This window comes from Bufo gargarizans, chromosome 4, assembly GCF_014858855.1.
Source record: "Bufo gargarizans isolate SCDJY-AF-19 chromosome 4, ASM1485885v1, whole genome shotgun sequence".
NCBI lineage: Eukaryota > Metazoa > Chordata > Amphibia > Anura > Bufonidae > Bufo > Bufo gargarizans.
In genome coordinates, this window is record NC_058083.1 from 433,550,453 (window position 1) to 433,577,955 (window position 27,503).

The 27,503-nt window shown below is 43.4% G+C and overlaps 1 protein-coding gene across 2 annotated transcripts in view; it reads right to left on the reverse strand.

The window, feature by feature from the left end:
• Positions 1-1,468: 1,468 nt before the first annotated feature.
• LOC122934732 (heme-binding protein 2-like) overlaps positions 1,469-27,503 on the reverse strand; it is a 39,311-nt gene continuing 13,276 nt past the window's right edge. For both annotated transcript variants that reach the window (XM_044290400.1, XM_044290401.1), the window contains 2 exons: positions 4,003-4,171; positions 1,469-1,849 (listed from right to left, as the gene is read on the reverse strand). In XM_044290400.1, coding sequence (XP_044146335.1) covers positions 1,675-1,849; positions 4,003-4,171 — 344 coding nt within the window. In that variant the 3' untranslated portion in view covers positions 1,469-1,674. The remainder of the gene's footprint in view (positions 1,850-4,002; positions 4,172-27,503) is intronic.

Here is a 27,503-nt window from a genome sequence, read left to right on the forward strand (position 1 = left end):
AGCTACCTGCACCATTGCCGGCCCTATAATAGGGCAGACCAAGCCGCTGCTTGAGGGTGCAGAGAAGGGCAGCGCCAGGGTGGAAAAATGTATTTTTATATATTAGTTTTTTATTACGAAACTTGCGGACTTACCCCACCCCAGCCTGCAGGTGTGCCCTGCGGCCCCGGCCCTCACAGAGCAGCATTGGCAACACAGACATTTACGGGGGTCGGGGGGGGGGGATGTGACAGCCGAGTGGCACTGTGGCAGGCAGCAGCAACTGGTCTAGGCTGGGGAGCAGAGGTCTGAAGACTGGAGGCAGAGCTGTTGGTGGTGAGTAACTGTGTGGACAAATGTCTGAGTAGTTTGTGTGGCCCGCAGGGAGAAATGTGACAAGATGGATATTTTGGGGGGGGGGGGGGGGGGGGGAGTGTGGCAAGATGGATGGAGGGGGGAGAAATGTGAGGGCTGATGTGACAGGTGATTTGACATGAGGGGGGGGGGGGGGCTGATCTGAGGTGTAATTGAATTTTTTTTTTTATTATTCTCCTCTAAAAAACACAGGTGCGTCTTATGGACCGGTGTGTCTTCTAGGGCAAAAAATCCTCCCCTCAAACCAGTGATTGTCTGAAGCAGAGTGAAGATACCAGGACCACACAGAGGAGAAGCCAGCTGCTGCAGACGGGACACAGGCCAGATGAGCTTCGGGGCCCTGACCTGCACACAAGTGACAGCCCTTCACTCAGCTTTTCCTGACCAAAATTTGCTAAAAATCTACCCAATTATACTGGGTCTTATTCTCTTCCTATACTTTTCTTATATGGTCCCTATCACACTACATTTGTGGCAGTGTCTTACAAAAAGCAATTACACAAACTACTAAACATCCTTTCAGGTCAAAAGCTTAACCTTTTTTAAACGGAGCTCTGAAGAAAAGAGAAAAAAAAAAAAAAAAAAAAAAAAAAAAAAAAGTGAAATCTGGTTTTCCTTTACACCAGTTTTGATAAATCTTCAGAATGTTGCTCTAAGCAAAAGGACCTTCCTCAACTATGCCCCTGATTGGCTGTCAGTCTGAGCCAATCAGGGCAAGCCCTTCCGCTTTTTGTGTCATGCGTTGCTCTTCCTCATGTTTTCCCCACCAATATTCATACTAAAATGTCACTGGGTACCATTTTTATGGGTTTTATCTAAAAATTAGAAAATAGACAATGAATGTGATTGATGTCATCTCTTTTGCACTTTTCTGTTATTTTTATAAATTACTACATGTTTTTGTATATGTCAGGTACTATGTAGCTCAGTGCTTGTGCACTTCTTGAAGTACTTAGCTTGTATACGATGCTGACATTTCTAAGATTTCCTAATAAAATATTTTAAAAACTAAAAATTAGAAAATAGTGGATTTGTTCATTTTTCAGAAATTAATCTGCATTGCATCAGTTTGCAACAGATTCAATATAAACCAAGAAGAGCCACGTTATACAAATATATTTGAATGCAACAAAAACAGCACTATTCATGATAGCCTACTACATACACAAGACAATGCTCAAGATTTACCAGAGGCATTTGTTAGAAATTTTGAGAACCATTTAACACCATGTCTTGTAAAAGATATTATAAGATGGTATAGGGATCACATTTAGGGCTGAGGAGCAGAGGAACGATGAAATCCCCACGGGTGAGAGGACTTTACTTTGCCATGTACCACACTTCATTATGGCGGTTGAAAATTTGAAAGGGAGCATCGTAGCGAGCATATATGAAGTATGTATCATCAAACTGCAGACCAAGGATCCTCAGCTTCTCTGCTAGGGCTTTAGCTTGCTCAGCATACATAGTGTTTAGGGCATATCCTCCAAAAGTCCTAAAAAGAATGGAAAGCTTACATGAATATCCAGAAGATATAAATATATAGGCCCTTATTTGATATGCAGTCATTCCAGAATTCTGGCTTAAAAAAAAATAAAAATTCAGCTGTTGCAACTATTTGCATTTTAACTTCACTCACTCCAGCTTTGAAATATGGGGAGGATGGGCATGTGGTTAGCCATATTAACCCCTTCACGCCCAGTGCCGTACATGGCACGGGGAGGGTGTTTAAAGATGGTGCCCGCTCCTGCCAGCTGCAGATGCCATAGCCTCCTGCTTCTTTTAGCAGACACCCGCAGCTCATGTCCGCAACCGGTAGTAATGCCAATCATGGACATTTAACCCCCTCTAATCGCGCTGAAACCGAAAGTGCACACTTTCGGTTATGCTCTGGCTCCCCCATGTGGCGATTGGAGGAGCCAGGGCATGTATGCACCAGCCCCTGTCTTTATGAATGACAGGAGTCTGCTGCACAGTATTTCCTATGGAGCCCTTGCCTATAATAGGGCTCCATAGGAAAGTAGTAAATCATAGATTCCAATGCAAGTGCATTAGAGTCTTTGATAATAGCAATCAGACGACTGCATGTTATAGTAACCCCCCTTTTTTTTGGGGGGGGGGGGGGGTGGCTTCGTACTGACCTGTAGAATAAAAGTAATTAGTCAGTTTTATTGCACATCGAATGCCGCAAATGTGTTGTGGAATTGTTTTTTGCAATTTCTTGCTTTCCACTACATCATATGCGATATTAAATGGCAGTGTCGGAAAGTACAACTTGTCCCACAAAAAAAAGCCTGCATATGGCCATGTGAATAGAGAAAAAAAAAAAAAGTGTTTAAGGGTTTCACTACACTTTAAAAAGTTGCAGAGTAGGAAAACTGGAGTAGCTTTTCTAGACAAGAGTGTTGGGGTGCCTTTAGGCCTCTTTCACACAGGAGTCATGGTTTTGGCCCGGATAAGAAGCAGGTGCGTTGCGGGAAAATGTTAAATTTTTCAGCACGAGTGCAAAACATTTTAATGCGCTTTGCACGTGCGTGAGAAAAAACAAAAATAAAAAAAAATAAAATCGGCATGTTTGGTACCCAAACCCGAACTTCTTCACAGAAGTTTGGGTTAGGTGTTGTGTATAATTGTATTCTTTTCCCTTATAACATGGTTATAAGGGAAAATAGCATTCTTAGTACAGAATGCATAGTGCAATAGGGCTGAAAATAAAGAAAAAAAATAATATATATATATATATATATATATATATATATATATATATATATATATATATATATTATATTTATATTTATATTTAACTCCCCTTAATTCACTTGTTCGCGCAGCCCGGCTTCTCTTCTGTCTTCATCTTTGCTGTGTAGTAGGAATAGGACCTTTGATGAAGTCACTGTGCTCACCACATGGTCCATGACATGATCCATCACCACAGAGATCATGAAAATGCATCAGCTTTGGAACAACTTGCTTTGCATTTATGACATTTTTGCACACCAACCTTTTTGTGTTGGCCATTAAGGTATTGTGGCCTAAAGAGGCTCTGTCAGCATAATCAACCCCATTAATCCAGGCAAACTGACTGTTAGGGCTCATCATGTTGGACACAACTATAGGATACAGCTCTGGCCTCATCATGCTGATGTCTAGGCTTCAAAAAAGGAAGGAAGGAGGGGGGGGGGGGGGGGAAGAAATTGTGGACGTGTAAATGGGGTCTTAATAGGGTTGAACAGTCCGACTGCCTCTTTAATGGCTTTGTGGGGAATGACTAATTTAAAAGCAGAATATTGGCACTTTTTTGGGAGTTTACACTTACCTTTAGACAGTATTAGTAAATCCGCACCGCTGTTCGCAGAAAAACGGGACAAAAATGCAGCAAAGAAATAGCTGAAAGTTAGACATTTTCGTACGAAAAAAAGCCTGAAAACTCCTGCAGAGGCCCTTATGCAGCACGTTACCTGTCAAGTTCAGCCTTTAGTGAGGTCTGAGAAATCAGCCCAGTCACTCAGTAATTGGATATGCCCATATAAACTTTACTTTTTAGGCATAATCAGGTTGTCATGTAATGTCTAAGCCATAGTTTTAGATTTTTTCCACATATCACTTATAAAAAAAAGTGGACCATGATCTCAACTGGTAATCACTTACTTGACATATACAGAAGCTGCAGGAAGTGGCTCCAGGTAAACCTCAGGGTCTCTAGGTTTTGCAGGATACTTCACTTCATGTGGCACAAACAAAGACATTGTGGCATTCTCAGTGGGTGGTTTTAATGGCATGTATACCATCACAGGTACTGTCATACTCATCTTCAGCCCTAATAAAAAAAAAAAAAGCAAGACTGGAAAATGAGAACTTTTACAGATACGGGATAATAGAACATCTTGCCGCCACATTGTCTACAGTCTCCAAAACTCCTCACTGGATAACCAAATCTCATAAAGGAAATGTATGGAGTCCTTTATCAATGGTGTACAGTAGAACTGGCTTAGTTTCTCATAGCAACCAGATTCAACCTTTTATTTTCCGAAGAGCTGTGACAGAAATGGCTGACAGATGCAAAATGTGCATAACCGATGCTTAAAAATATAAGACCAGTTTGTTGTTTCCTGTTCTTCTGATTTGAATTGTGAACCCAGCCTTAGTTGTCCATGGCAACCATACTCCTTAAAATTTTTCTTTTTATTAATGTTACAAGGAAAATATATCAGTTGGTGCATAAAATTTAATCAATTTGAGGATACAGTAGTAATTACACTGGTCATCTGGTTGTTACAAATAGCACAGTTTAAAGTTACACGGCAAAAAAGGTATTGGGAGGCAAGTTTGAGGGAGCACTTCATTTTCTAAAAAGGAGCACACAAAAAAAAAAAAAAAAAAAAAAAAAAAAAAAAAAAGTTTAACCCCATCCCTAGTGCATTTTAACAGATAAATGGTATAACATAGAAAAATAAATAAAGGAATGGAATAGGGTGGGAAATGTGTCATGGAGACTTCCAGGAAACCCGATTACCGGTGAGTGTAATGCTTATTTCCCCAGTCATCTCCATGACAGCACATCCTGAGAACTAAAAGTGAAATAAAACTTAGGGAGTGACCACAGCACCAAGGACCTTGCGTCCAAAAGCCATGTCCTCATTGGCGAAAACATCAAGCCTATAATGCAGGGATCAGCAACCTCTGACACACCAGCTGTTTTGAAACTATAACTCCCAGAATCCTCCTGTTGTTTCTGTCTGAGTTACAAGAACAACTCAGAGCATGCAAACTTGGCTGTTCTTGTAACTCAGACAGAAGCGACAGGAGGATTCTGTCAAAAAAACAAAAAAAAACCACACACAAACTAGATCCGATGTCCAACCCAGGTATTGCTTGGTTGAGGAAACTTGGTTTCTTTGAGGCGAACAGATTTAGACTTGGATTGTCCCAATGTTCCTGGATCACCTAAAAGGCCATTTGACAAAGACCATTTACTTGGATCTAGTCTGTCGACTCAGGAATTCTACCCTTAATTTGAGGGAGCCTTAGTTTGAGGTGCACTGCTGAAAAGGGACTTTTGAGGGAATTCTCCGGCCAGGAAAAAAAAATTTTATAAAAAAAAAAAATCCAGCTTGGGGTCTTAAAGATGTCAGTGCCTCATTCCTCCCTGATGCTGGATGAAAGCCACCGCTGTGGAATTGTCCAAGTGGACTAGCACATGACGATTCCTTGCCCGAGTTGGTGTGGATTTGAGACCTTCCCATATTGCTCGAAGTGCCCTACAATTGGACGACACTCCTCTGAGGTTCAGACCAAGTCTCTTGGAAGGAATCCATGGCTGCAAGGTCACCCTATCCCCAGGAACCGACGTCCATCATTAATGGAAAAACCACTTTCCTGACTCCAGAATACCCCGGTATACAGATGGTCTGAGCCACCATTGTAAAGCGATCCCTGCCTCTCTGTTTAGAGACATCTTCTGGTCCAGGGTGGACTGAGGCCTGTTCCATTTTCTTGAGGTTGAGGTCCTGCAAAAGGTGTCATGTGGTATTGACTAGTGTTGATCACGAATATTCAAATTTTTATCGTGAATATAGGTACTTTGAAAATTCGCGAGTATAGTGATATACAGTGGTGTTCAAAATTATTCAACCCCCAATGCTGTAAAGGGTTTTAGGGAATTTAGTGTACATTTGTGATTGTGTTCAGAATGAAATCTTACAAGGACTTTTTAAAGAACCAAATGCAACTAAAATGACAAATTATTTTTATTATTTTTGTAATACAGTATTAAATGTTTGCGATTTCCTCATTGACACAATTATTCAACCCCTTAAAGACTACTACTCTTAAGAACAGAGGTTTATGCAAGTGTTTTCGATCAGGTATTGAAAACACCTGTGGATGGCAAGGAGCAGCAATCAAGCATAATAAGCACCAATTCAGCAGAAAGGACTGATACTCAGCTCCTTCTAGACATTTACTGGTGTGTTTACAAACATGGTGAAGTCAAGAGAATGGTCCAGGAAGACAAGAGAAGGCGATTTCTCTTCACAGGAAGGGCAATGGCTATAAGAAGATTGCAAAGATGTTAAACATACCAAGAGACACCATAGGAAGCATCATTCGTAAATTCAAGGCAAAGGGCACTGTTGAAACGCTACCTGGTCGTGGCAGAAAGATGTTGACTTCGACTGTTGTGCTCTACCTGAAGCGCAAAGTGGAGAAAAGTCCCCGTGTGACTGCTGAGGAACTGAAAAAAGATTTGTCAGATGTGGGTACTGAAGCTTCAGCTCAGACAATAAGATGCACACTGCGTAATGAAGGCCTCCATGCCAGAACTCCAAGGTGCACCCCCTTGCTGTCTCCAAAGAATAAGAAGAGTCGACTGCAGTATGCCAAAAGTCATGTGGACAAACCACAAAGGTTTTGGGATAGTGTTCTGTGGACTGATGAAACAAAATTAGAACTGTTTGGGCCCATGGATCAACGCTATGTTTGGAAGAGGAAGAACAAGGCCTATGAAGAAAAGAACACCTTGCCTACTGTGAAGCATGGCGGGGGGTCAATCATGCTTTGCGGCCGTTTTGCTTCTACAGGTACAGGGAAGCTTCAGTGTGTGCAAGGTACCATAAATTCTCTTCAGTACCAGGAGATATTGGATGAAAATGTGATGCAGTCCGTCACAAACCTGAGGCTTGGGAGACGTTGGACCTTTCAACAGGACAATGATCCCAAGCATACCTCCAAGTTCACTAGAGCATGATTGCAGATTAAAGGCTGGAACATTTTGAAGTGGCCATCGCAGTCACCAGACTTAAATCCGATTGAGAACCTCTGGTGGGACTTAAAGAAAGCAGTTGCAGCGCGCAAGCCTAAGAATGTGACTGAACTGGAGGCTTTTGCCCATGAAGAATGGGCGAAGATACACGTAGGTCTCTGTCCAATTACTACACCAGATAGGATCCAAAGTATTTATTTGAACTTCCATGTTAATCTCACATTGGAAAATTTATCTATGGATCCTGGCTATAACCGGAAAGGAAAAGGGGGGGGGGGGTTAACGGGCACTGTCATGTTGGACTCCTGGAAAACAGTTTACCGGTAAGACAATCTTAGTTTTCAGGACGTCCCTCCATGACAGTACCCACTGGAGAACTACCAGCTTAATAATTAGGGGGGGGGGGGGGGGGGGGGAAGGACCACTGCCTGAAGGACCTTACGACCAAACGCCAGGTCCTGGTTGGCAAGAGAATCCAGTCTATAATGTTTAACAAAGGTAGAAAAACTGGACCATGTAGCGGCCCTGCAAATTTGTTCCATTGAAGCCTCCGCTTTTTCTGCCCACGAAGTCGCCACCGCTCTGGTGGCGTGGGCTCTTATGGATAAAGGGCAAGTAAGTCCTTTCTGTATGCAAGCCTCGCAAATAGTGTCTCTGATCCAACGGGCTAAAGTCTGTGTCGAGGCGTTGCCTCTGTTCTTTCCTCCAAAACAAAGGTTCTGCGATCTTCTCCAAGACGCTGTTCTCTGTAAGTAGGCCAGTATTGTTTTTCTTACGTCTAAACAGGGAAATTTTTCTTCCTGCACACATTCTTGGGGAGGCACAAAAAGGAGGGAAGAATTATTTCCTGATTTTTATGAAATGGAGATACCACTTTTGGTAAAAAGGATGGTTCTAATTTTAAAATGACTCAATCATCCAAAATCTTTAAGAATGGTTCCCTGATGGAGATGGCTTGAATTTCTCCTATTCTACGTGCTGTGGTTATAGCTAGGAGAAAGACTGTCTTAAAGGAAAGCAACTTATCTGATAACTGCTCAATTGGTTCGAAGGGAGAACTACAAAGACCTTCTAAGACTATATTTAAGTCCCAAGGAGGTACTGTCTGCCCAATAATTGGTCTCATCCTGGAAATGGATTTAACAAATCTCCTAATCCACCTGTGGTCTGCTAGAGGGGTGTCTAGAAAACTACTCAAGGCAGAAACCTGGACCTTAAGAGTACTGGGTTTTAGGCCCAAATCAAACCCCGCCTGTAAAAAGTCCAGAATGCAGCCTATAGATGGGACTGAGACCCCTGGATGTGAATCTGATAGAAATTTACATCATGGCTTCCATATTTTTAAATATATGGCCGAGGTTATGGGTTTGCGGCTTTGTTGCAAGGTTGAAATTACCTTATCCGACAGGCCCTTCCTTTTTAGGATCTGCCTTTCAGGATCCAGGCTGTTAACCTTAGTTTCTCGAGGTTTGGATGTTCCAGGGGCCCCTCTACGAGAAGGTCCTTCCTGGAAGAGTTATCGGATCCTTTAGGAGCAATTCCTTCAACAGCGGGAACCAGGCTCTCTTCGGCCAGGCAGGAGCTATAAGAATAAGGGTCATTGAGCAAGTTTTTAGTTTCTTCAGGACAATTGGGATCAAGGGAAATGGAGGAAAGGCGTCCACTAGGGCCATGTCCCAGTCCTGGGATAAGGCGTCTACCCCTAGCGTATTGTCTCTCAGATTCAGAGAGAAGAAATAATTCACCTGGGTGTTCTTCCTCGAAGCAAATAGGTCTACTTGTGGGAACCCCCACTGGTGGCAGATCTGTAGAAAAACTTCCCGGTTTAGGGACCATTCGCCTGCATCAAGATGGTGTCTGCTTAGGAAGTCTGCAGTGGAGTTCTCTGCTCCTCTTAGGTGAACTGCAGATACTGAGAGGACTTCCTTTTCTGCCCAGTGAAATATTTGGTTTGACAAGGCCTGAATCTGAGGGTTCCTGGTTCCCCCCTTGACATTTCAGGTAACAAACAGTTGTTACATTGTCTGACAGGATTCTGATGTGGTGGTTGGAGAGAATGTGTTCCGCCTTCTTTAGAGTCTCCCATACCACCTTCAGCTCCCTGTAGTTCGAGGCTCTGTGGCTGTCCAGGCTGGACCATCTGCCCTGGAAGAAATGATCTTTCAGATGGGCTCCCCAACCCCACTGGCTTGCATCCGTGGTAATGACTATGGATGGAGACGGATTCCAGGCAACCCCATTTCTTAAATTTTCTGGGTTGGGCCACCAGGATAGAGAACTTAGATTTTGCTTTGCAAGCACTATCTTTGAGTTTAAGGAATGATGATTGCGATCTGTAAGATCCTGGAATGGAACTGAGCCCACGGAATCACCGAGATACATGATGTCATTAGGCCCAGAACCTGCATAGCCTCTCAGTGTATGGACCCATCTTTTATCTTTCCTTGTTTTGACTCTGGAAGGAAGGAAAACTGTTTCTCCGAGTCTAAGAGAACTTCTAGAAACTGCTTCCTGGTACTTGGTACTAGGTCCGATTTGGCGTAGTTTATTATCCAGCCCAGATCCTTGAAAAGGGCTATGGTCTGTTGAATACTGCTTTCTAGACTCCTGTCTAGTCTCTGCAATGAGAAGAAAATCGTCCAGGTACGGGACAATTCATATGTTGCTGCCTTAGGTATGCCACTGCCTGTGTGATAACTTGTGAAGATGCGAGGTGCCGAGGATATTCCAAATGGAAGACACTGGAACTGGTAATGAAGGACTGTCCCCTTCTGGATGATTGCAAACCCGAGATATATTTTTGGTATAGCGGATGAAGGCATCCTTCAAGTCCATAGTACATAGGAGATCTCCTACTGAAATGAATAGGATTGATGACTTTATGGATTCCATCTTGAATCTGTGGTAAGCTAATGACTTGTTCAGGGTTTTCAGGTTGATAATCGTCCTGAAGGTTCCATCTGGTTTCTTTATTAGAAAGAGCCTTGAATAATGACCCAAGCATTTCTGATCCTCTGGGACCTTGACTATAGCATTCAGTTTTATTAGCTTCTGCAAGCCCAGACATAATTGATTTTGTTGAACCTCCGATTGGAATTTTGTAGTGAGAAATCTTCGCGGGGGAGGACTGCGAAAGTCTAATTTCACTCCCTCCCGGATGGTGTTGAGGATCCACTGATTCTGGGTGACCCAAGTCCAGGATTCCCAGAATAAGTGGAGTCTGCCCCCGACTGGCCTGATGTCATTGTTTGCCTGAGCCACAGTTTGGGTTGAAGAGGAAACCCCTACCTCTTCCTCCTTTGGGGTAGCTCCATCTACCTGTTTTACCTTTTCCCCCTCTGAGGTTGTAAACTGTTTGGAGGTTTTATGAAAGGGCTGCAGCTTTTTTTTACTTTTTCCTCCGGGAATCCCTTTTTTTTGTCAGCTGCACTTTCCAGAATGGAATCGAGGACCTGACCAAAAAAGATATGCTCCAGTAAAGGGGATTGCACATAGTTTATTCTTAGAGGCAATGTCCCCTGTCCAAGATTTGAGCCAGAGGGCTCGTCTCGCCGTATTTGTGGGTGCGTCATTTTTTGCTGCGAACTGAATTGATTCTGCAGAGGCATCCGCCATAAAAGACGCTGCCAACTTTAATAAAAGGTAAGGATTCTAAGATTTCCTCCCTGGATGTTTTCATCTTATGATTTTCTAGTTGCTCTAGCCATAGACACATGGCGCAGGCTACTGAGGTTGCTGCAATATTGGGATTTATGGTGACTGCAGAAGATTCCCAGGCTTTCTTCAGAAGTCCATCCATTTTCCGATCCATGGGCTCTTTTAACTGTGAGGAATCTTCAAACGGTATGGACGTCTTCTTCAGAACCTTGGCCACCTGAATGTCGACTTTCGGTATCTCGTCCCAAAGTTTTGTTTCTTCTGGGTTGAAGATCAGCCTGCTCTTAAATTCCCTGGGCACATAGAGCTTCTTGTCACCCTCATCCCATTCATCTTTAATTAGATCTTGCAAGTAAGAATTCACAGGAAAGAGTTTCCTCTTCCTGGCTCTTAATCCGCCGAACATCTCGTCCTGCACTGTACGTTTTTGTTCTTCCTCTACCGCCATGGTTTGTCTCACTGCTGTTAGGAGCGAGTCCAGATGCTCTGTGGAAAACAGATATCTTCTTGGTTCCTCCGCCATGGAAGGGGGATAGTCTTCCTCCAATTCGTCCGAAGGGTACCCGGGTTCTTCCTCGGAATCCGAAGCCAACTGTACCCTGGAATGTTTGGCCGGTGGGGAAGAGGGGACTGGAAGGGAAGGGGGCTGACTCATCCCTGCCACCTGTACTTCTTCCCTCACTATGGTTCTTAGCTCCTCCAAAAAGAAAGGTTGTTCCTCCTTCAGACTCTTCGCTAAGCAATCTGTACATAGGGCCTTCTTATATGACTCGGATAGCTTCTTAGTGCAAGTTGCGCACTTTTTAGCTTTCTTCTTGGAGTCCCCATGCGGTCTATGTCCAGTCCCCTTTTCCACCTTAAACAGGGGGAGAAGGAGATATATAACTGGGCAAGCAGGAGATACACCTAACAAGCGGACACTACTAAAATACCCTGGACGAGGGGGGTCAGCAGGAGCATCTAGCTTACTCAAAGCCTGGGCCTCCATGATGGATGTAGCTTAACATCATCTCTTAAAAAGGACTTACCATCCTGGCCCTGCCCTCGTCGCCGCCTCTTCTGGGGGACTCATTCACAGAAGAATCAACCCCTCATGCGAGGCCTCAGACCCTAGGCTTCTCTGCGTCACTTCCGGTTGCATAGGAAGTGACACAGTCCGCATCAGAAGAGCGCCAGAGCCGCCGCTGTGCCCAGAGCTCTACCAGAGAAGCGACAACAGCGTCCTGATACTGCCGCTTGGATCCTGAGGAAAGAAAGGTACCAGGAGTGCTAGGGGACCCCTTCCCAGAGGGGTGCTAGCTTTAGGTCATGTCTGAGGCTGAAGAGGAGGCATAAGCCCCTCGACCAGCCTCAGCCTAGTGTTTCTCCCTACACCTAAGCAGGGATTCCTCCTCACTGCTCCCATCTCCGTAGGGACAGGAAGAACACTGGTGGGAGGGGCCTTTTAACCTCTCATGCTTCCTGTCCCTACAGAGATCCAATAGGAAATCCTCCAGTGGGTACTGTCATGGAGGGACGTCCTGGAAAGGATGTTGTACCAAGTACTAAGATTGAATGTCACTTGGGGGTTGAATAAAACTGATAATGATGTGAGCACAGAAAATACATTTGTGGTTATTTCATTATAAATATTATGTTATATTTGTCTGACTTCAAGTGCCTCTGATTTAATTGTAAACAAGATGACTGAAATGATCAAAATCAATGTCAAACTGGCCAAAACACTCAATTTCAGTGCTTGCGGGCCAATGAGAAGGCTGCAGTATATTTTACTTTAGGAGTAGTGTTTCAGAATGTTTGCAATGCGAATTTCTCAACTTACAACTATTAGACAAAGAGTATAGCACTATATTAGCTAAATTAATTGCGCTATATTAGTTTTTCTTTTGAATATTTGCTATATTGCTATAACTTCATTTTTCTATTATTCGTAATCTAAAACAAGAATATATAGCAATATAGCGAATATTCGAAAAAAAACAAATAGAGCAATTTAGCTACTATAGTGCTATAATTTTCTGTCTAATAGTTGCAAGTTGAAAAATTCGCATTCCAAAAATTCACATATTACACGATTACCTTGCCGATTTTTTGAGTAAAAAAAATTTAAATAAAAAAAAAAAATTTGCAAATATTCTACTAAATATTTGCGATAATATCGCGAATTCAAATATGACCCCTGCCGCTCATCTCTAGTATTGACCCCAGGCAACCACGGGAATGCAGGATGAGAGGCATTGTAGAATCTTCTTGCCCTCAGAATCCAGCAATTCCTAAAGAAACCCACTTGCTCAGAGTTTTAGATCCTGATTCTTTAGGGGAGACGAAAAGGATTTCTGGAGAATTTCTAGAAGAATGCCCAGGAGGTTGGATTTTTCCCAATTGACTATCCAGCCCAGGGCCTGAAGATGGAAAAGATCAGTATTTTCTGCTATGAACAAAAGATTGTCCCAATACAGAACTACCAGTATCCCTTTCTGACTTCAGTAGGCCACTACCTTCGCCATGATCTTGGAGAAGATGCGGGCAGAAGAGATTCCAAAAGGAAGGCAGTTAAATTGATAATGATAAATCCTTCCTTCCAACTGTACTGCAAATCTTAGGTATTTTCTGCATTGGGATGTGAAAATAAGCATTCTTGAGATCCATTGTGGACATCATAGCTCCTGTCTTGATCAGCTTTACTGCAGACCTTACCGTTTCCATCTTGAATCTGTGATAGGTGAAATATTTGTTTAGGGACTTCAGATTTATTATAGTTCTGAATCTGCTGTTTCCATGCTAGAAATGGGGGAATAGTGACCACTTCCCATTTGCCTGCTGGGAACACATTGTCGGCATAGGAGAACTAATTATGCCTAGGAGCAGTAGAAAGGGCATTTGCTATACAGTTGCGTAAAAAAATAAATAAAAAATAAATAAATAGACTTAGGCTACTTTCACACTTGCGTTCGTCGGTCCGCTCGTGAGCTCCATTTGAAGGAGCTCACGAGCGGACCCGAACGCCTCCGTCCAGCCCTGATGCAGTCTGAATGGAGCGGATCCGCTCAGACTGCATCAGTCTGGCGGCGTTCAGCTGTCCGCCTGGCCGTGCGGATCCGTTCAGACTTACAATGTAAGTCAATGGGAACGGATCCGCTTGAAGATGACACCACATGGCTCAATCTTCAAGCGGATCCGTCCCCATTGACTTTACATTGAAAGTCTGAACGGATCCGCTCAGGCATCTTGCGCACTTAGAAATTTTTCTAAGTTATTAATGCAGACGGATCCGTACTGAATGGAGCCTCCGTCTGCATTAATATGATCGGATCCGTTCAGAACGGATCCGATCAAGCGCAAGTGAGAAAGTAGCCTTAAATAGCAATGTTTGAGTTTGTAATGAATACAAACATTCACTATATAAACTGAAAAATGTTTAAAGATTTTACTTTCCTTTGAATCACTTAAATATTTAGTTGTATAACCACTGTTCCTGAGAACTGCTGTACATCTGTGTTGCATGGAGTCAACCAACTTCTGGCCCCTGTGAACAGGTATTCCAGCCCAGGATGATTGGACTACATTCCACAGTTCTTTATTACTTGGTTTTGCCTCAAACCGCATTTTTGATGTCACCCTACAAGTTTTCTATTGGATTAAGGTCCAGGGCATTGGGGATCCAAGGGGGGGAAGGAGGAAAAATGGGAATTGCTCCCCCCCACCCCCGAGTATCTAGTTTAGCGCTATTCTCTATATTAACCACTTGCCGTCACAGTAATGCCGATAGGCATCCAGACAACAGCACTCTCAGGTCTGACGCCTATTGGAGTCATCTCGTGAGACCTGAGATTTCCTGTGAACACGCGCTCACAGGATCGCGCAGTATACAAGTTTAACTACAGCCTGCCAGTGCTGATCATTGGCTGGCAGGCTGTAGATTTTTAAAACAAAATAGGTATATCAGACGCTATTCTGTAAATAGCGTCTGATATACCCGCTACCTGCTCCTCTGGTGGTCCCTTTTGCTTGGATCGACCACCAGAGGACACAGGCAGCTCTGTAAGTAGCACCAAGCACCCCCCCCACACACACACACACACACACAATTACACCCCCCGTCACTTATTAACCCCTGATCACCCCTCTGTAAGGGTCCCTTATCACCGCCAGTTAGCTAGCTACTTGTTAGGTAGTTAGTGTCCAGCCCACTGCAGTCACTGATTAGCGTCATCGCTGTCGCTAATCAGCACTAGTACTATATAGTACCTGTAAGTGTTCAAGACTGATTGCAATCAGATCTATATCAGTACATTAGGGTCACCTTAGGCTCTAAAAAAACGCGGTGTTCGCCGATCAGGCCTGATCTTGTGCCCACACTTGCTTTCAGTACGCCCCACCGTAGTGACCGAATTTTTTTTTTTTCTGATCACTGCAAAAAACAGTAAAATTGCTGCGGCGCTATAAAGATCACTTTTTAGCTTTTTGGATCTTTATTAGCGATCGCAGCTTTACGTCACAAGCACTCCTTTTTACTAGGCAGGCGTGCTCTTTTTCTCGGATAGTCTCAGAGGAATACCCCCTAAAACACACGCACACGTCATATTCCACTAACTTGTGATTTATTTATTTTTTTATCTTACATGAACTCACCATACCCCTCACAGAATACCTTGGGGTGTCTTGCCAAATGGGGTCACTTGTGGGGTATTTATACTGCCCTGGCATTTTAGGGGCCCTTAAGCGTGAGAAGTAGTTTGGAATCCAAATGTGTAAAATGCCCTGTGAAATCCTAAAGGTACTCATTGGAATTTGGGCCCCTTTGTGCACCTAGGCTGCAAAGTGTCACACATGTGGTATCGCCGTACTCAGAAGTAGGGCAATGCGTTTTGGGGTGTATTTTTACATATACCTATACTGTGAGAGAAATCGCTGTAAATGACAATTTTTTTATTTTTATTTTTTATCTATGTTATACAAAGTTGTCAATTTACAGAGATATACCCATGCTGGGTGAGAGAAATATGTAAAAATACACCCCAAAACACATTGCCCTACTACATCTGAGTACAGCAATACCATGTGTGACACTTTTGCAGCCTAGGTGCGTAAAGGGGCCGAAAGTCCAACGAGTACCTTTAGGCTTTACAGGGTTGCGCACAATTTAGCCCCGCCCAAAATGCCAGAACAGTAAAACACACCCCACAAATGACCCCATTTCGGAAAGTATTCACTGAGGGGCATAGTGAGTCCGTGGGAGATTTTTTTTTTTTTTGCCAGAAGTTAGCAGAAATGGAAACTTATTTTTTTCCCCTCAGAAAGTGTCATTTTCCGCTAACTTGCAAAAAAATTTAAAATCATACAAAAGCTCACCATGCCCCTCCGCGAATACTTTGGGGTGTCTTCTTTCTAAAATGGGGTCATTGGGGGGTATTTATACTATCCTGGCATTCTAGTACCTCAAGAAACATGACAGGTGCTCAGAAAGTCAGAGCCGCTTCAAAATGCGGAAATACACATTTTTGTACCTTAGCATTGTGTTCCAATAATTATTGAAATGGCACTCTGTAATTAGTATTTTCAGGGGGTTTCTGTTTCTATAGTATAGTTTTGGGGGCACAGCATCTCAGTATTGGGGGTGCATGGTGGGATGTTGAGAAGGTGGGAGGAAATGTAGGAAACTATGATGTCTAACTCTGCAGAGATGATAGCTGAAAGAAATGGTGGTCTAGTCTGAATGGAGAAGATGAAGAAAGATCATCTACATCAAAGGAGACGTCACTGGATGTGAGGTACGAGTGCGATCCATATGGGTGGGGACACAGGGTCCCCATAATCTCCTATTGCCCGGGAAAGTACAGAGCCTGGACTCGGGAGGTGCATCTGCCACTGATCCAGGGATTGGGCTGGCCACTCCTTAACATCAATCTTGTTGGTCTGGAACCAAGATGTTGCACGTTTACTAGCATGTTTGGTGTCGTTGTCTTGTTGGAACACCCATTTCAGGAGCATTTCCTCTTCAGCATAAGGCAGCATGACCTCGGCAAGTATTCTGATGTATTCAAACGGATCCATGATCCCTGGTATGCGATAAATAGGCCCAACACCGTAGTATGAGAAAAATCCCCATATCATGATGCTTGAGCCACCATGCTTCACCGTCTTCAGTGTACTGTGCCTTGAATTCAGTGTTTGGGAAGGGGGGGGGGGGGCAGTGGGTCGTCTGACAAACCATCTCTGGCCACTAGACCAAAAAAGAATCTTACTTTCAATCAGTCCACAAAATGTTGTGCCATTTCTCTTTAGAAAAGTCAATGTGCTCTTGGCAAATTGTAACCTCTTCAGCACATGTCTTTAACAGTGGGACTTTGCAGAGGCTTCTTGCAGCTAGCTTGGCTTTACATACGAGTCCTCTAATTGTAACAGTACTCACAGGTAACTTTAGACCTTCTGTGATCTTCCTAGATCTAATTGTTGGCTGAGTTTGGCTATTCTTCTATCCATTCGAATGGTAGTTTCTCACTTTTACACGTCTTTCAGGCTTTGCCATTTTAATGCATTTGCGGTCATTTTAGCTGAGCAGCCTATCATTTTCTGCAATTCTTTATATCTTTTCCCCTCTCCAATCAACTTTTTAATTAAGGTACACTGTTCTTCTGAACAATGTCTGGAACAACCCAATTCCGCAGAATTTGAGAGAAATGCACTGTAACCAGCATGTACAACATTTGGTGCCTTCCATCCTTAAATAAGGGTGATAATTTCCACCTGTTTTTCAAAGAATGAATGACCTCACTAATTGAACTCCACACTGCTATTATTTTGAACATGCCCCTTGCAGCATGCATGTCATGACTGTTGGATTTCTATTACACCCGCTAGTAAGTTTGCCATGTAGAAATATCATTTCTACCAAAAACAGTGATTGATCAGGTTAGGCTACTTTCACACTTGCGTTCGTCGGTCCGCTCGTGAGCTCCGTTTGAAGGAGCTCACGAGCGGACCCGAACGCCTCCGTCCAGCCCTGATGCAGTCTGAATGGAGCGGATCCGCTCAGACTGCATCAGTCTGGCGGCGTTCAGCCTCCGCACGGCCAGGCGGGCAGCTGAATGCTGCTTGCAGCGTTCAGCTGTCCGCCTGGCCGTGCGGATCCGTTCAGACTTACAATGTAAGTCAATGGGAACGGATCCGCTTGAAGATGACACCATATGGCTCAATCTTCAAGCGGATCCGTCCCCCATTGACTTTACATGGAAAGTCTGAACGGATCCGCTCAGGCTACTTGCGCACTTAGAAATTTTTCTAAGTTATTAATGCAGACGGATCCGTACTGAATGGAGCCTCAGTCTGCATTAATATGATCGGATCCGTTCAGAACGGATCCGATCAAGCGCAAGTGTGAAAGTAGCCTTAGTGATGCCTGACTGCTATTATTTTTAACAACTGTAAGGGAAGCTGCGTTAAGGTGAATTTCTGTGGGGTAATGGATGCCAACTCTATTGCATAACCTTCTCTTATAATACTTGGGATATAAGGATCTGCAATTACTTGCTCCCAGGTATCTATGAAGGAGCAGAGTCTTCCACCAAACCCCCATGCAGTCATTGTTTGGAAGAGGAAGGTTCTCCCTTATTGGGATTAAAAAGCAAGTTCCTTCCCTTTTGCATAGCTCTACCGCCCAGATTTTCTCCTATCCAACTTGATATCTTAATGCTATTGTCCATTCTGAAAAAATTGCCTCTAGATCCATCTTCAGAAAAGCCTTTTTACGATCGGTAGCATTCTCCAAGATCTTATCATGGTCGGGACAAAAGACATATTGGCCATAGAATGGAAGAGAAATTAGTTCTTAGATATATTCCCAGACCAGGCTTTCAACCATAGGACTCTGAATTAGATAGTACAGCCATACGAGCAGATACACTCCTCCACCGTCCGTAAGGCTGCTAGAAAACTAGTGACCATTTTTAGCAGGGGAAAGCTGTCCAAGATCTGCTCCCTTGGGGTTTTATTAATCAAGTGGAGCTCCAGTTGCTCCAACCAGACTTAAGGTACGAGCCACACATGTTGCAGCTACTCCAGGTTAAAAAAAATAAATAAAAAAATTTCCATGGCTTCCCATGTTTTAAGGAGGCCTTCCTGTGCATAGGGTCCTTTAATTGTGCAGCATCCTCAAAAGGAAGAACTGTGCATTTTTCAACTTTGGCTACAGGAGTCTACAACCCTAGGGATAGACTCCCAGTCTTTTCACTCTACATTATCAAAAGGGATACCATCTTAAAGCCATGGGCTATGAAAAAAAAAAAAAAAAAAAAAAAAGTTTAAAAAGTTTTTCCCCCATTTAGTTCTAGTTTCTGTATGCTATCCGGTATCTGATACCCAGATCTATGCTTCTCCCCAGACCCGGCAAACAAAAAAAAAAAAAAAAAAAAAAAAAAAAAAAACATCTTCCTGAATAGATCAGAATGGAGATTCAAAGAAGCCCAGATCATGGCCCTTATAGCTTTAATTAATTCCTCTGTGTCAGGGTTAAACAGAAATCTTATATTCGTTATCTTAGTCAGACTCCTGAGTGTTATCCAAGATATCAGGATTTAACGAATCAGTCATTTCTCACATTAATATGATCCTTAGAAAAAGGCCAGTCTATGGGGAGGGAGAGGATTCCTGGGAGGCCAGGGCAAATTATAGTTAAGGAGGAAGTTCAGATTTAATGTCCTAAAACACAATTCAGACTTAACAACCAATGCGGTACAGTCTTTACACAAAAGTTTAGTCTCAGAAGATGGCAGACGTTTAGAACTCAAGCCACACTTGCTGGTCTTAACTAGTGATGGATGAACATCGCCCGGGACGATTCGGGAACGCGATCAAGGGTTCACAAAACGTGTGTTCGTGGCGGGCCCTATTCACTTTAGTAAAAGGCGAACCTGAAAAACCTTCAGGTCATATTTGCAGCCAGCAAACACTTCTAGTACACAAGTAGTCCCACAACATGTATTTTAAATCAGGGGCCATTTTTAGGTGTCTTATGCCCTTCTGGAGCCTAGAATTTGTTTTATTTCCTATTGGTTTGATGTATACAAATGTGCAGCACTCCATGTTTTTTGTATCCTGCAGAGTCCATCATAAAAAAAATGTATGTACATATATACACACACACACACGTTAATGCAATTTTTTTTCTACCGTGGTACTGTATGGTGAAGGGACGCCACTGAACAGCATCAGTCTGAGGCATCTGTTAACGCATACTTTTTTTTGTTATGCATTAGATGGATGTCAAAGGGGATGTGAACCCAGCCCTAGTGTCAGAATAAGCACCAGTACACAGCGGAGCAGAGTGGCGGAGAGGGAAGCCGCCATGTACTGACGCTACCTGGTCCTGGTGGTCAGGGATGAGGACTGTTTCCCAAGGATCATTTTTTAACTGGGAAATACAGGGCACAGTATAATACACTAGTATATATATGCACACAGGTACATCAGGTGTCCTGGAAGATTTTAGACCAGGTCTCTAGGACGTACAGGTCCTGAGATATTCCCAAAAAATGCATTAGCCAATAGAAGCTTGGTCACATGACCTTTAATCAGCCAATAGAAGCTTGCAGGTCCTTCAGTCTCCACATAGTTTTACTCCAGGTTTCCATAACAACCCAGCCATTTATTTTCACTGCTGTAGATAAGTTTTAAAAGGAAATCTGTCACCAGGATAATAGTTATTGAAGTGAAGCCATGGCCTAATAGCACTTAGTACCTTATTTCAAGATGTGCCTTTGTTCCAGCAATAGATGTTTTTATCCTCTGAAAATCCAGTTTATCTGGTATGCAAATGAGCCCAGACACGCCCCCTGCCACAGTGTGTCCACCCTCAAAATATGAACTGAACCTCTACAGGACACATGACGTACCTGTACGTCATGTATGGTTCCGATCACTGCCGCCCGGCGGGCGGTGATCGGAACCTGGTGCCTGCTCAAATCATTGAGCAGGCATCTTGGCTAGATGCACCCCCCCCCCCCCCCCCATGTCGGCAATGGCAGGTCAATTCAGACCTGTGGTTTGCTGCGCTTTCTGCAGTTTCTGATCCCCCTTGCGGTCCGTGACCGCAGGGATCAGAAACTTTAAAATGCAGAAAATATTGATTTCACCCCCCCCCCTGCACCCCTGAATGATTATTATGCCGGCAGGTGGTGCAGGGGAGGTGTTGCAGGCGGGATCGCGATCCCCCGCCTGCCTCCTCTAGAATATTCATTGGTGTGCAGTGGTTATACCAGAGTGTCAGCAGATTGCTGACACTCTGGTATCAATGGCTGACATCTGTGCTGCAATGTCAGCCATTTAACCCTTTCCATACAGCGGTCCATACGGGGGGGCTGCTGTACCTTTGCAGCCCCCAGACAGGATGGGGTCACAGAGGGAGGGAGCTCCCCTCCTTACCCTTCCCTGTCTGCTCAGTTGTGGCAGACTGGGAAGGTTCCCATGGCAACTGGACGCCTTCTCAGGCATCCTTCTGTCCATGGTGCTAAAGGCATAGATCTGTTCAAAGTGCAAATAAAATACAGTACACTACATAGTGTACTGTATTATACAGACAGACCCACTGGATCTTCAAGAACCAAGTGGGTCTGGGGAAAAAAAAAAAACAAAAAAAAAAAAAAAAAAAACACATCACTGATTAAAAAAAAAAAAAAAAAAAATTTAAATTTAAATTCCCTACACAGATTAGGCATCGCCGAGTCCGCAATGACCTGATCTTTAAAACGGTCATGTTACTTTATCCGAATGCCATAAAAATAAATGTGATATTTCTCCACTGAGGAAGAGGTCTTTCATGTAAATCCCCGAACGCATCTGGTATCCCCCCCACCAAGAGGAGAGGGACTGCAAGTCTGAGGAAGCCTGAAGATTATCTTATGGTCAGCGAATTGCCGGAGTATACAAACGTTACTACACGTAAGACAATCCAACCACGTGTAGCAAACATCTCTACTGGCGCCAAATTCGAATCTGGATACCAACCCTTGAGACCGGAGTCAGGAGCAACACGCCGAGTCAAGGGGCTACCATCCAGCGCAAAGGATCCTCGGGTAAGACCTTGCATATCCCACCTAAAGCGATCGCCTCCTATCAATACAGCGGGACGCCGCTGTGCGTATAAGCAGCTGCATACGCTTGGGACTCTGACCTTTATATACTAGAGACCTGTTATAAAGGACTGGTTGCCGGAGTGGATTACCGTGTATGGAACTATACATCAGAATAAGATTAGTGAACATTACTATTAAATATCTGAATATAACATCCTATCCTCAAAAAAATAAATATATATATATATATATTTATATTGATACTGTTGAATTTAATATATTTTTATCTTTTTAGTTCATTATTTTTTATACTATTGTTAGGACCAACATTTTATCTGCTCTCCTATTTTATCGCTGATATTATACTGTGATTGTTTTTCTATTTTTGTGATGTGTAATAAAAGATCCCTATACTTTTAGAGAATGCCCCACTTCTATTCTTTTTCCATAAAAATAAATGATGAATGTCATAGTTTGAATCCCTGCGACAATGGCCACACCCATCTGCCTCCCAGCCAAGCTCTTGAACTAATCTCTGCTTACCTCATTTGCATAGCCATAGGAGGTTTTCCAATTTTCCAATTGAAAGCGGTGTTCCAACTGTCAATATAAATATATGTGATGCATTCAATAAATAATTTTGTCAGTTTGAACTCACATACAGCCTGACCGGCGGAACCAGCAGATATTGTGGTCACATCAGGGAGTGCCGTGAGAGCAGAATAGAGCGAGCAGGGGCTCGTTACAATGACCTTGAAATTTTGCCCACCTTACTTCCCCAAAAAAGGGTAATAAAAGAGATAAAAAAATAAAATAAAATTTACTAAATCAGTCCTCATCCCGCAAAAAATGAGACCCTACCTAAGATAATCGCCAAAAAACTGAAAAACAAAGGCTCTCAGAACATAGATAAAATGAAATTGTGTAAAACTTTATTTTTTTTTTTATGTAAGAGTATACATATTAGGTATCACCGCGTCCGTGACAACCCGCTCTATAAATATACTCGCCTCACAAAAAGTGTAATATAGAGCAACCAAAAATCATATGTACCCTAAACTAGTACCAACAATACTGCCAACCTATCCCATAGTTTCTAAAATGGGGTCACTTTTTTGGAGTTTCTGTACAGGCTCACGGCAGGGTGCATCAGGGGGGCTTCAAATGGGACATTTTATGAAAAAAAAAAAAAAAAAAAAAAAAAAAAAAAAAAACCTGGTCCAGCAAAATCTGCCTTCCAAAACCGTATGGCATTCCTTTCCTTCTGCACCCTGCCGTGAGCCCGTACAGCGGTTTACGACCACATATGGGGTGTTTCTGTAAACTACAGAATCAGAGCCATAAATATTGTTTTGTTTGGCTGTTAACTCTTACTTTCTAACTGAAAAAAAAATTAAAATGGAAAATCTGCCAAAAAAGTTACAATTTCAAAATTTTATCTCTATTTGCCATTAAATCTTGGAGCACCTAAAGGGTTAACAAAGTTTGTAAAATTAGTTTAATACCTTGAGGGGTGTAGTTTCTTAGATGGGGTCACTTTTATGGAGTTTCTACTCTAGGGGTGCTTCAAATGGGACATTTATTTATTTATTTTTTGACACAAAGTCCAGCAAAATCTGCCTTCCAAAAACCATATGGCGCACCTTTCCCTCTACGCCCTACTGTGTGCCCGTACAGTAGTTTACGGCCACTTATGGGGTGTTTCTGCCAACTACAGAAATCAGGGCAATAAATCTAGCATTTTGTTTGGCTGTTAACCCTTGCTTTGTTACTGGAAAAATTGATTAAAATGGAAAATTTGCCCAAAAATTGAAATGCTCAAATTTTAATCACCATTTGCCATTAACTCTTGTGGAACACCTAAAGGGTTAACGACGTTTGTAAAATCAGTTTTGAATACCTAGAGGGGTGTAGTTTCTAGAATGGGGTCATTTTTGGGTGGGTTTCTATTATGCAAGTCTCACAAAGTGACTTCAGGTCCCTAAAAAGTGGGTTTTTGAAAATTTCAGAAAAATTTCAAGACTTGCTTCTAAACTAAGCCTTGTAACATCCCCCCAAAAAAAGAATATATCTCCCAAATTGATCCAAACATGAAGTAGACATATGGGGAATGTAAAGTAATAACTATTTGTGTAGGTATTACGATGCATTATAGCATTAGAGAAATTGAAACTTGGACATTTGCAATTTACAAATTTTGGGTAAATTTGGTATTTAATAAATAAAAAGGACTTTTTTTTTTTACTTCATTTTACCAGTGTCATGAAGTACAATATGTGACAAAAAATCTCAGAATGGCCTGGATAAGTCCAAGCGTTTTAAAGTTATCAGCACTTGAAGTGCCACTGGTCAGATTAGCAAATGGCCTGGTCCTTAAGGTGAAATAATGCTGTGTCCCTAAGGCGTTAAAACCCTGCTCCCTCCCACTCCTTAGCCAACAGGGATGGAAAAAAAAAAATGAAGTTCAAAAGCAACTTCTGTAAGCTGCAGAGGTGGGAGGGAGGGTGACTTTATCCCTGCAGCCTACACAGACAGCATAGTGCTGCTGTCTTAGACTGAGTCAGCCAGTACAGGCCCCAAGTTAGGCATTCACCTGACATAAAAGGCCTTATGCCGCTGTATATACATAAGGCAAGGACCACTCTTTATTCTGGGTCGTGGCGGATGTGTGGGCTGGCATGACAAAATTCAGTTACATGTGGATGTCACAGGTGTTGCATTCCTCAGAGACCAACCATTAGGTAATAACTGGACAGAAAAGGCCTTATGTCGCTGTATTTACATAAGACAGGGACCATTATTTGTTCTGAGTGGTGGCAGATGTGTGGGCTGGCATGAGGAAAGTCAAATTACATGAGGTCACAGGTGTTGAATTCCTCCAAGATCCATGCCTCATTCATTTAGAAATGTGAGGTAGTCCACACTGTCGGGAGCTAGGTGCGTGTGCTCAGTCACGATCCCCCTTGCTGCACTGAATGCCCTTTTGGACAGGACACTGGATGAGGGGCAAGCCAAGAGTTCCATGGCAAATTGTGCCAGCTCTGGCCACAGGTCAAGTCTGCGCACCCAGTAGTCCAGGGGTTCCTCGCTTCTCAGAGCATCCACATCAGACGTTAACCCGATGTAGTAGGACACCTGTCGGTCTAGGCGTTCCCTGAGGATCTGGAGGAGATCAGTTGTCGATGGGTCGGCCGCAAGAATAATCTCATATCTGAAGTGACCAGCACATTTTTTCAAACCACCCTCTTCTTGCATGCGTGGTAGGATTGCTACCTACAGCGGTTTCTCTGTGGGTGGAAATTCCTCTGCCAGCACCTGCAACAGCAGAATGCAGCATCTCACAGCAAGGCCTGAAATGCTTCATTCTGACAGCCCTCTGATGGTAACATGTCCGCCATTTTGTGTTGGAACCAGGGGTCCAAGTAAGTTGTCCCCCAGTACTGGTTCTTGGCCTTTATGCTTTTTATACAGGGGTCCCTCTTCAAACACTGGAGCATGAAGGCCCCCCCATTTGCACTAAACTGGAAGTGGTGGAGCGCCCTGGCTCCTGCTCATCATCTAGGAGAATGTAGTCCTCGGCTTCCTCCCCCCATCCACAGACAACACCAGAGATCCCTGAAAAGTTTAAAGTCTGCTCTCCTTGCTCCCCCCGGCACCATCCTCCTTTGACTTCTCTCAGATGGTGTAGCCCCCCCTCTGGAAATTCATTCAGCATTGCTACTTCATCTTCCAGCCTCTCAATGGCTTGATCAATGACACAATGCAATGCATGCTCCAGAAAGAAGGCTTATGGTACAATGTCACTGATTGTGTCCTGGCTGCGACTGACCAGTTTGATGATCTCAAATGGCTGCATGTGTTGTGCATGAGCAGCCACTGGCGTGGGGGAAAAGAAACCAAGCTCCCAGAACCTATCCTGCTGCAGAGTTCATACAGGTAGTCATTAACTGCACGTTGCTGCTGGAGCAGTCCATCAAGCATATATAAAAGGTGGAGTTCCAGCACGTCGGGCGGTCACAAATCAGACGTCTGATGTGAGATTATGGAACAGTTTTCCCTGTATAATGCTATGCATAATTGAACTTTAGGATTGTCATTTTGCATTTTGGCCACAGGAGGCCACTGGTTCTCTGTTACAGCCGAGTTACTGTTGGACTTAAATATGCAAAAGTAGGATGACATGCTGCTGGTTGCTGAAAGAACCAGGAAGTGAGCGGAGATGGTGAAAACACTGGATTTGTGAGATAGAATCCAGTTCCATCCTGGTGTGAGAGTGTCCAGGGATGCAGTGGAGGGGGACTGGTCATTGTCCCTCACCTAGATCCCGCTTTTTGGAATAGGGATTGTTCCAGGAGGATTGTTTACAGCATTTGAACAGGAGTTTAACTTTCAAGCAAAGCCGCATAAGGACTGGGGGCCTGGTGATCATCTCGGTTAAAAGTCATCCTCTGACACAGAAAACCACAGAAATAAGATAATAATGCACTTATTAAAGCAGATGCAAGCACTATATATGGACTAAGTCCTCACTCTGATATGATAATGTCTGAGACACTTAGTCAATATATTTTGATCAAAACACATCTAAGCCCGCCTACCGAACGTCAAGGTGGTCTCAGGTCAGGCGGGTCCTACGCTAAACCTACCTAAGCCGTTGGGCTTCTATGTTCAGGAGCGCAGACGCCGCACATATGGTGTGCTGCTCCTAGTAACCTCCATGTGCATCAAGCAACCAATGGGAGGAGGAGCAAGCACAGCCATATGTACCACCTAATTAAGGCGCTCATTGGATAGGGGAGGGGGGCATGGCCAGGGACATCCGCAAATTTGTATCATATCGTGCAGGATGTTCTTATCTTAGTTTTTTCTGTGATTTTTTTGTTTATGTAGTGTTTGCTTGAGGGAGTGGCACCTTCAAGTGTGAATGCGCACCTAGTATCTTGGGAGTAGCATTCCTCTGCACTTTTGCCCCCCTCCCCTATCCAATGAGCGCCTTAATTAGGTGGTACATATGGCTGTGCTTGCTCCTCCTCCCATTGGTTGCTTGATGCACATGGAGGTTACTAGGAGCAGCACACCATATGTGCGGCGTCTGCGCTCCTGAACATAGAAGCCCAACGGCTTAGGTAGGTTTAGCGTAGGACCCGCCTGACCTGAGACCACCTTGACGTTCGGTAGGCGGGCTTAGATGTGTTTTGATCAAAATATATTGACTAAGTGTCTCAGACATTATCATATCAGAGTGAGGACTTAGTCCATATATAGTGCTTGCATCTGCTTTAATAAGTGCATTATTATCTTATTTCTGTGGTTTTCTTCAACAATATGGCCAGGGACATCCGCAAATTTGTATCATATCGTACAGGATGTTCTTATCTTATTTTTTTCTGTGATTTTTTTTTTTTACAGAATGGATGCAGGTCAGTGAATCTGTTTACTCAGCCTGCAAGCAGTTAGGACTTGCATACTTAACAGAATTGTTCTGCGGCACAGCATCGGCTTGCAGGCTCTGCCGTGTGCGCACGCCATCGGCTAGGTTTTTTTCTTTTGTGGCACAGCATCGACTTGCATGCTCTGCTGTGCACACTATTGCGATAGGTCTGTCCAACCTGACAGGAACAGTGACTGTGGGCCCCGGGGTATAAGATCTTTGGTGCACCTTC